Genomic DNA, 10380 nt, shown 5'->3' with positions numbered 1-10380 from the left:
ACGATAAAAAGAATCTAGTTAGGATGCAGTAGGCATACTATTGGGACATACTTTTCTCTCTTATTTCATCATAACATTGCGTCTTGATCTTGCCTCTTGCTTTTATATCCGTCTCATCCCCGTTTGTTTTCATATGGAGGCTTCATCGATGTTACGTCACTTCACGTGCGCACTGGATTGTGGGTCAGAATCGCCCAAATAGGATGCACTTTTCAACACTAACAATCTTGGCCGGATGAAGTAGAACATCCGGGTACTTCTAACCATCCTAAATCTGGCCACAAGAATCGGGACATCCTAAATCTTTTTTCTACATACTATATAGTAGAAAGTATGCGATTCGGAACGCAACCACAGTTTTAAGGGGATGGGGATGGTCTGGGTATAGGCCTCTTACCCGATCAGTCCGGCTGCGTTGGCCACCACTCCGTCTGAATGATCCTCGTCTTCAGCGATGTGATGAATGAACGACAGGATGAACTCAACGCGAGGCTGAACCAGCATCACATCAGCTGCAGGGCGGACAAGGAACTTTATTAGTACAAGACCTTGTTAACAATGTTACAAAGCGCTTAAAGGTGCAGTCAGTGATTCAGTGAATATCTCCTCATGATCTGCTACCTGTCTGTACTTTGTTAACAGGGAGGAGGGAATGACAGGGAACTTTATTAGTACAAGACTTTGTTAACAGGGAGGAGGGAATGACAGGGAACTTTATTAGTACAAGACTTTGTTAACAGGGAGGAGGGAATGACAGGGAACTTTATTAGTACAAGACTTTGTTAACAGGGAGGAGGGAATGACAGGGAACTTTATTAGTACAAGACTTTGTTAACAGGGAGGAGGGAATGACAAGGAACTTTATTAGTACAAGACTTTGTTAACAGGGAGGAGGGAATGACAGGGAACTTTATTAGTACAAGACTTTGTTAACAGGGAGGAGGGAATGACAGGGAACTTTATTAGTACAAGACTTTGTTAACAGGGAGGAGGGAATGACAGGGAACTTTATTAGTACAAGACTTTGTTAACAGGGAGGAGGGAATGACAGGGAACTTTATTAGTACAAGACTTTATTAACAAAAACACCAGCAATGAACAGCTCTCTCTGAATTCAAATGAAATGGAAATACACCGTACAAAACATGATAGATAGCTTTCAAGAAACTTTATTAGTATAACATTTGTATTAGCAATGTTACAAAGTGTTTTAAGGTGGAGTCAGTGATTCTGGAGAACGCTTGTTGTCAAAAACACTTTTTGGTTAAAAATCGGGGAATATTTCCTCATGATCCACTGCCTGTCTGTACTGTGTGTGTGCTATGGTGGGCCCTTTGTTTACATACCAGTTTACAGAGCCTAGGCTGTGTATTAGCAAGAGATTTTTTTTCCAGATCACACACAGTACAGACAGGTAGTAGATCATGAGGAGATATTCACTGATTTTGACAGAAAGTGATTTTGAACAACAAGCGTTCTCCAGAATCACTGACTGCACCTTTAAACACAAACATTTGTTGGATCTTGCAAAACCAGGAAGCCTTGTGATTGGCCGAAGCCTGAGACTTTCTGGGTGAAAAAGATCCGATTTAATCTGCGACGTCGTAAAATCCTCCTGAAGAACTGAACACAGGAGGAGGAACACGACGTCACCTCATATAGAGAGTGAGTGTGTTTTTGTGAAGTCCATAGTGTGTGTGAGTGAGTGAGAGTGTGTGTGAGTGTGTGTGAGAGAGATATGAGTGTGTTTGAGGGTGTGTGTATTTGTTCGTGTCTCTGTGAGCGTGTGTGTTTGTGAGAGTGAGTGAGTGTGTGTGTCTGTGTGTGTGAGTGAGTGAGTGAGTGAGTGAGTGAGTGAGTGAGTGAGTGAGTGAGTGAGTGAGTGAGTGTGTGTGTGTGTGTGTGAGTGAGTGAGTGAGTGAGTGAGCGAGCGAGTGTGTGTGTGTGTGTGAGCGAGTGTGTGTGTGTGTGTGTGTGAGCGAGTTTGTCTCTGTATGTGAGCGAGCGTGTGTGTGACAGTGTGTGTGTGTGAGAGCGAGTGTGTGTATGGGACAGTGAGCGTGTGTGTGTGTGTGTGAGTGAGTGTCTGTGTGTGTGAGCAAGTGTGTGTGTGTGTGTGTGGGTGTGTGTCTGTGAGTGAGTGAGTGAGTGAGTGTCTGTGAGCGAGTGTGTCTCTGTGTGTGAGCGAGCGTGTGTGTGAGACAGTGTGTGTGTGTGTCTGTGTGTGTGAGTGAGTTCGTCTGTGTGTGTGTGAGTGTGTGTGTCTGTGTGTGTGTGTGAGAGAGTGAGTGTGAGACAGTGTGTGTGTAATCTTACGGTGAACATTCTCTTGGTCTCCCTTGAGGCCCTGGACGATGCCGGTGTAAGCCTCCAGACATCCTTCCCTCAACTCATTCAGATAGTCTACCATGTCGTAGTCCGTCTGCGCACACACACACACACACACACACACACACACAGACAGAGAGAGAGAGAGAGAGAGAGAGAGAGAAGCTATCATTAATATCTTTGGTAAATTTTTTGCGTCAGTAGACAGTGTGTAGAGACAGAGATGAAATGTGTCAGAGAGGGGAATGACATGCAGAGAACGACCCGGGCTGGATTCTAACCCGGGTCTGCTGTGAAGAGGACTGAGACTCTATGGTATCTTTGAAATTATTTGTGTTGCGGGGGCGCCCTTAGCTCAGTTGGTAGGGCGTCCCCCTCCCGAGCCGGGCCCAGCAGCAGACCCGGGTTCGATTCCAGCCCGCGGTCGTTCTCTGCATGTCACTCCCCTCTCTGCCCCATTTCAACTCTGTCTCTACACTATCAATAAAGCATAAAAATGCCCCAAAAAATATCTAAAAAAAAAATAAAAAAAAAAAACTTATTTGTGTTGCTACATATAAAGATAATCACTTGGAGGTCTCAGATAAATGTGGTTGGTTTTATACATCACAGAGTCAGCGTGGTGCATGTTTATCATCACAGACCAACACACACACACACACGCCAAACTCCTTTCTACCTTTCCCACCCGTCTAAAGACATCAGTGAAGGTTTCTCAGCTGTTTATATTGTCAAGTCAAAATTTATTGTCAATTCTGATACATATGAGACAGACATAAGAATCAAAATTACATTTATCTCTGACCCACGGTGCTTTAAGAACACACACACACACACACTAGGAACCATCAAATTAGGAACAATAAAATAAAATATAGTTGATAAAGATATACAACATTTAAAGTAAATAAACCCTAAATAGTGCAACAAGGGTACAAAATAAGACGGTGTATATAAAATAGATTAGGAGTAAAAAGTAAATAAATTAAACTGAAATGTGCAATGTGCTGAACAAAATGTATAATATGCAGTGTGTGTGAGAGAGAGAGAGAGAGAGAGAGAGAGAGAGAGAGTGAGTGAGTGAGTGAGTGAGTGAGTGAGTGAGTGAGTGAGTGAGTGAGTGAGTGAGTGAGTGAGTGAGTGAGTGAGTGAGTGAGTGAGTGAGTGAGTGAGTGAGTGAGTGAGTGTGTGTGTGTGTGTTCACCTTGTCTACTTGTGCCTGTGAGGCCAGCTGCAGTGTGTGTGTGTGTTCACCTTGTCTACTTGAGCCTGTGAGGCCTGCTGCAGTGTGTGTGTGTGTGTGTTCACCTTGTCTACTTGAGCCTGTGAGGCCTGCTGCAGTGTGTGTGTGTGTGTGTTCACCTTGTCTACTTGAGCCTGTGAGGCCTGCTGCAGTGTGTGTGTGTGTGTGTTCACCTTGTCTACTTGAGCCTGTGAGGCCTGCTGCAGTGTGTGTGTGTGTGTGTTCACCTTGTCTACTTGTGCCTGTGAGGCCTGCTGCAGTGTGTGTGTGTGTGTGTGTGTTCACCTTGTCTACTTGAGCCTGTGAGGCCTGCTGCAGTGTGTGTGTGTGTGTGTGTGTTCACCTTGTCTACTTGAGCCTGTGAGGCCTGCTGCAGTGTGTGTGTGTGTGTGTGTGTGTGTGTGTGTGTGTGTGTGTTCACCTTGTCTACTTGTGCCTGTGAGGCCTGCTGCAGTGTGTGTGTGTTCACCTTGTCTACTTGAGCCTGTGAGGCCTGCTGCAGTGTGTGTGTGTGTTCACCTTGTCTACTTGAGCCTGTGAGGCCTGCTGCAGTGTGTGTGTGTGTGTGTTCACCTTGTCTACTTGAGCCTGTGAGGCCTGCTGCAGTGTGTGTGTGTGTGTGTGTGTGTGTGTTCACCTTGTCTACTTGAGCCTGTGAGGCCTGCTGCAGTGTGTGTGTGTTCACCTTGTCTACTTGAGCCTGTGAGGCCTGCTGCAGTGTGTGTGTGTTCACCTTGTCTACTTGAGCCTGTGAGGCCTGCTGCAGTGTGTGTGTGTGTGTGTGTGTTCACCTTGTCTACTTGAGCCTGTGAGGCCTGCTGCAGTGTGTGTGTGTGTGTGTGTTCACCTTGTCTACTTGAGCCTGTGAGGCCTGCTGCAGTGTGTGTGTGTGTGTGTGTGTTCACCTTGTCTACTTGAGCCTGTGAGGCCTGCTGCAGTGTGTGTGTGTGTGTGTGTGTTCACCTTGTCTACTTGAGCCTGTGAGGCCTGCTGCAGTGTGTGTGTGTTCACCTTGTCTACTTGAGCCTGTGAGGCCTGCTGCAGTGTGTGTGTGTGTGTGTGTGTGTGTGTGTGTGTGTTCACCTTGTCTACTTGAGCCTGTGAGGCCTGCTGCAGTGTGTCCAGGACGATCTCCAGGTATTTCTTAAACTCTCCTCCGATGGCCAGAGCAATGTCCCCGAACGCAGAGAGGATCTGAGGCTTCACTGACCGATGCACATTCTCATTCTACACACAGAGAGAGAGAGAGAGGGAGGGGGGGGGGGAGAGAGAGAGAGAGAGAGAGGGAGGGAGAGAGAGAGAGAGAGAGAGAGAGAGAGAGAGAGAGAGAGAGAGAGAGGTTCAGATTAGAACTAGGGTTGGTACAGTTTTCTAAGAGTAAAATACAAGCACTTTCAAAGTAACAGGTACATTTTTTTTTCATGCTTTCCAACAGGTGCATTTCCCCAGGACGCCCACTGTATATAAAAATGTGTAAGGCCTTAGGTTAAGTTTGTCCGTTCTGTGCTACTGTAGAAACATGGCGGCGCAACATGGCGGCCTCAGCTAAAGTCATAAAAAACAATAGATGATACACTGTTAACGAAACTGTGTTTCATTATATATTATAACATTTTAATATTGTAAAACATTCATCTCCTGTTTTCTATGAACTTTGCCGTAAAAAAAACGTACTTTGTAAATATTACTGTGACATCACAGTAATATTTACAAAGTACGTTTTTTTTTAACCCTATATTTCTCTTTCTGTGATGTCACGAGAAAGAGAAATATAGGGTAAAAAAAAAACACTCTTTCTGCCTTTTCTCAGGCTAGGATGAACCGATTTAAATTTTTTTCGCACATTTATACTACATAGGATCTCAGAGTTCAATACACCTTCATATTCAAACCGGTGAAGTAGGCCTTTAAGAGCCTCAAAGATTATGGCTCTATACAGATGTATGTGTTCACGATGGTTAAAAGTTCATGGAGGAGAACTCCCTAAAAATGTCCTGGTGCATTGCCTGATTGCAATGTATGAGTTATTACACCCTGGGAGAGAGAGAAGAGACTCCCTTATTCTGTCAGACATTATATGAAGAATAACATCTGCTTGATAAAGGTTCTGGGAATACTGTAATTAAAAGTCATCCCCCTATTGCCAGGAACTCAAGGACCAGACACACGAACAGACTGGTTCGCATACACATTTTTCATGCATAAGCCTTGTGCTACTGTTCATTTCGTTGTCTCAATCATGTATGCTACACCTGCGACGCAAATTATTTGAGCACCCTTGCGGCTGTTTTTTTTTTTTTTTTTTTTAAACCTTTATTTATACAGGTAAATCCCATTGAGACCGAAGACTCTTTTACAAGGGAGACCTGTTTTCCTTTCCCACGTTACCATTCACACACACATTCATACACCGATAGCAGGTTAACTATCGACAATCACACGAGGCAAGGTGGGTGAAGTGTCTTGCCCAAGGACACAACCACCATGACACACAAGTGGCAGGGCGGGGATCGAACCTCCAACCCTTTGATCATCAGCCGACCCGCTCTACCACCTGAGCCACAGTCGCCCCTGTTGCAAGTAAAAACCTCACCTGCTTTGAAAATGCCTGACTCAGATCTCTTTACTTAAAACACTTGGGTTTTTGATAAAATAATTCCTTTAACATACACTAATGAAAACATACTGATGAATATAATAAACACGTGTAAGTCTGTTGGATCTTGCAAAACCAGGAAGCCTTGTGATTGGCCGAAGCCTGAGACTCTCTGGGTGAAAAAGATCCGATTTAATCTGCGACGTCGTAAAATCCTCCTGAAGAACTGAACACAGGAGGAGGAACACGACGTCACCTCATACAGAGAGTGAGTGAGTGAGTGAGTGAGTGTGTGAGTGTGTGAGTGAGTGAGTGAGTGAGTGAGTGAGTGAGTGAGTGAGTGAGTGAGTGAGTGAGTGAGTGAGTGAGTGAGTGAGTGAGAGAGTGAGACTGAGAGTGAGAGAGATTTGTCACCTCATAGTTAAAGGCTGTTACATACTCCGCGAGAAGAAAGAACAAAGTTCTCGGTGACAGAGCTGAGAGAAGAAAATGATGTAATTTTCTTCTCTCAGCTCTTGTTTAGCTTGTTCTCGACACATCGTCCGGGCCGAACTTTCTTCTCGCAGCTTTTCGTCCCAGAACTATTGTGTGATTGGTCAGTCTGAAGTCAATGAGGAAAGCAAAGTGCCCGTTTTAAAGAAATAAGGAAAAATCAGCTGGCGCTACTGAGTCAGGTACCATGGTATCAGCGTGTGACGTGTGTCGCGGTGAGGAGTTCGGCTCTTGAGTTCTGGTGAAGTATGAAATGTCCAGACCAGAGAGAACTTCTCTCAGCTCTGTCAGAGAGAAGTTTGTTCTTTCTTCTCGCGGAGTATGTAGCTAAAGGCTTTAGAGTGTTTAGATATAAAAAGCCTATTCTAAAAAAAGGTGATAAAGAATTTTTATTATTGGGGCGCCCTTAGCTCAGTGGGTAGGGCGTCCCCCCCCCGGGCCGGGCCGGGCCCAGCAGCGGACCCGGGTTCGATTCCAGCCCGCGGTCGTTCTCTGCATGTCACTCCCCTCTCTGCCACATTTCAACTCTGTCTCTACACTATCAATAAAGCATAAAAATGCCAAAAAAAAATATCTAAAAAAATAAAATTATTCTGTTCCATCAGTGTGGTCGGTAGTGATAAATCAAGCCCAAACACACACAGACAGACAGACAGACAGACACACACAGACAGACAGACACACAGAGACAGACAGACACACAGAGACAGACAGACACACAGACAGAGAGACAGACAGACAGACAGACACACAGAGACAGACAGACAGACACACAGACAGACACACAGACAGAGATACAGACAGACAGACCACTCACCCCCAGGTTCTCCAGCAGCAGCTGCATGATCTCGTCACAGAAAGGCAGGATGTTGGTCATCAGGGCTCTGCACAGGTCACACACCAGACCCACCGCCGCCAGGCACACCTGCACACACACACACAGAGAGAGAGAGAGAGAGACACAGAGAGAGAGAGAGAGAGAGAGAGAGAGAGAGACACACACACACAGACAGACAGAGAGAGAGAGAGAGAGACACACACACACACAGACAGACAGAGAGAGAGACACACACACACAGACAGACAGAGAGAGAGAGAGAGAGAGACACACACACAGACAGACAGAGAGAGAGAGAGAGAGACACACACACACAGACAGACAGAGAGAGAGAGAGAGAGAGAGAGAGACACACACACACACACACACACACACACAGAGAGACACACACACAGACAGAGAGAGACACACACACACAGAAATATATTATTACCATCACACCTACACACACACAGAGCAACAGTCATCAAGTTGATTTACCCATGGGTAAATGTGGTTTGCAGTTAAAGCGAATTTGGAGAACGCTTGAATCACTTAGTCTAAATCAGTGAATATCTCCTCATGATCCGCTACCTGTCTGTACTGTGTGTGTGCTGAAAAAATAAATAAAAATAAAATGGTGTAAATACACAGCCTAGGCTCTGTAAACGGGCATGTTGCTAGCTACCCTTTGTTTACATGCCAGTTTACAGAGCCTAGACTTTGCATTAACACTTTTGTTTCAGCGCACACAGTATGGACAGGTAGCGCGGATTGTGAGGGGATATTAACTGACAACACACGTTCTCCAGAATCACTGAATACACCTTTAAAAAAAGACGCCAAACTTTCTTGCCCCGAGGAGAAATGTGTCTTGAGCACAGAGCATGAACGCTTCATAAAATCATTCTCCATGAGATGAAAAACTAAATATGGGGCCCAGCGCTGCGGCACTTAGGGAACCAGAAGGTGTGAGGTTTGCCCCAGTTTGGTTTTAGTTTTGTTTTGTTTCTTGTGTACTTCATTGTCTTAGTTATTTATTTCACTTTTTTATTTTTCTGTATTCCTTGTCTGTTTATGTGAGGGAGGGGGGAGGGGAGAGGAGGGAGGAGGGAGGGGAGAGGAGGGGAGAGGAGGGAGGGGGAGAGGGAGGGGGAGGAGGGGGGGAGAGGGAGGAGGGGGGAGGGGGGAGAGGAGAGGGGAGAGGAGGGAGGGGGAGGGGGGAGGGGAGAGGAGGGAGGAGGGAGGGAGGGAGGGGGGAGGGGAGAGGGGGGAGGGAGGAGGGAGGGGGAGGAGGGGGAGGGGAGAGGGGAGGGGGGAGGGAGAGGAGGGAGGGGGAGGGGAGAGGAGGGAGGGGAGAGGGGAGAGGGGGGAGGGAGGAGGAGGGAGGAGGGAGGGGGAGGGGAGAGGGGAGGGGGGAGGGGAGAGGGGGGAGGGAGGGAGAGGAGGGAGGGGAGAGGGGAGAGGGGAGGGGGGAGGGGAGGGGAGAGGGGAGAGGGAGGGAGAGGAGAGGGGGTTGGGTGTTGTGTATGTATTGTATGTGTTTACTTATTCTGTTTTTGTCCGTATGTATTAAAACTGTAAAACCACAAATAAAAGTATAAAAAAATAAATAAAAACTAAGAACAAAACTAAACAGACAAAACCAACATGTGAACAGACCTGATACTCAGCGTAGTTTTTCAGTCCGATCCCCAGGAAAGGTTTAAAGGCATCCATGTACTTCTGGAAGTCAGCGCCCAGAACTGAAACACACAGACAGTCAAACTTCAATCAAACACTCCGGTTTAAGTGTTAAAGGGGCACTGTGTAACATTTTAAGTAATTTATTAGCTAAAATCAATATCCTCATTCATCAATATGTCCTCATTGGTGTAAAATCACCTCTGCCAATAATCTGAATTATCCTCCTGAGCGGAGAATTACAAATATTAATATTACATTTTGTACATTGAGCAGGTAGGTCTTATGGAGGAATCCATGTTTTTGGAATGTCATCAGGTGCATTGTTTAAAATTTAGAATTGTTCTTGTCCTTGAAGGCCACTGTAGCTTCTGTTAATATTCAAAAGGGGTGGGGTTAGCCAGGGAGCGTTGCATTCTAGAACTTTCTTGATGTCATATTACACACTGCCCCTTTAAGAGTTACCCCTGGATTCCACTGCTATCGGTATTCATAGAATGTATATCACAAAATAAAGCTATTGAAGAAAGATTTATTTGTTTTGCTCATTGTCTAGTCTGTTGGATCTTGCAAAACCAGGAAGCCTTGTGATTGGCCGAAGCCTGAGACTTTCTGGGTGAAAAAGATCCGATTTAATCTGCGACGTCGTAAAATCCTCCTGAAGAACTGAACACAGGAGGAGGAACACGACGTCACCTCATACAGAGTGAGTGTGTGTGAGAGAGTGGGTTAGATATGTGTGAATGGATGGGTGTGTGTGTGAATGAGTGAGAGACAATGAGAGAGAGAGGGAGACAGAGAGAGAGAGAGAGGGAGACAGAGAGAGAGAGAGGGAGATAGACAGTGAGAGAGAAAGTGAGGGAGAGAGAGAGAGAGAGAGAGAGAGAGAGAGAGAGAGAGAGAGAGTCTGTGTACCTTCCACCAGTGTGCTGACAGCCATGAGCGCGTCCTCCTAAACCCCCCCTGACCCGGCTGTGTGTCTGTCTGTCTGTCTGTCTGTCTGTCTCTCTAGTTCAGTGTGTGTATCCCATTGTGTGTCTGTGTGTGAGTGAGTGAGAGACAGAGAGAGAGAGAGAAAGTGTGTGTCTGTCTGTCTGTCTGCCTGCCTGCCCATCTGTAGCCCAAAGAGTGTGTGTGTCTGTCTGTCTCCCATAGTGTGTGTGTGTGTAGTTCATAACAGTCCTTACCTTCCACCAGAGTGCTGACAGCCATGAGCGCGTC

The 10380-nt window shown here is 46.0% G+C and overlaps 1 protein-coding gene across 2 annotated transcripts in view; it reads right to left on the bottom strand.

Moving 5' to 3' along the window:
• Positions 1 to 393: 393 nt before the first annotated feature.
• kpnb1 (karyopherin (importin) beta 1) overlaps positions 394 to 10380 on the bottom strand; it is a gene marked incomplete at its 3' end in the record, with an annotated part of 32148 nt that continues 22161 nt past the window's right edge. For both annotated transcript variants that reach the window (XM_080044343.1, XM_080044344.1), the window contains exons 15-20: positions 10347 to 10380; positions 9139 to 9221; positions 7477 to 7584; positions 4655 to 4798; positions 2317 to 2422; positions 394 to 512 (exon numbers count right to left, since the gene is read on the bottom strand). The exon at positions 10347 to 10380 is cut by the window's right edge and continues 111 nt beyond it. In XM_080044343.1, coding sequence (XP_079900469.1) covers positions 394 to 512; positions 2317 to 2422; positions 4655 to 4798; positions 7477 to 7584; positions 9139 to 9221; positions 10347 to 10380 — 594 coding nt within the window. The remainder of the gene's footprint in view (positions 513 to 2316; positions 2423 to 4654; positions 4799 to 7476; positions 7585 to 9138; positions 9222 to 10346) is intronic.

This window comes from Ammodytes marinus (genome assembly GCF_949987685.1).
Source record: "Ammodytes marinus genome assembly, chromosome: 16".
Classification (NCBI taxonomy): domain Eukaryota; kingdom Metazoa; phylum Chordata; class Actinopteri; order Uranoscopiformes; family Ammodytidae; genus Ammodytes; species Ammodytes marinus.
Note: the sequence above shows the minus strand (reverse complement) of the source record. Positions and strands in the feature narration are given on the sequence as shown.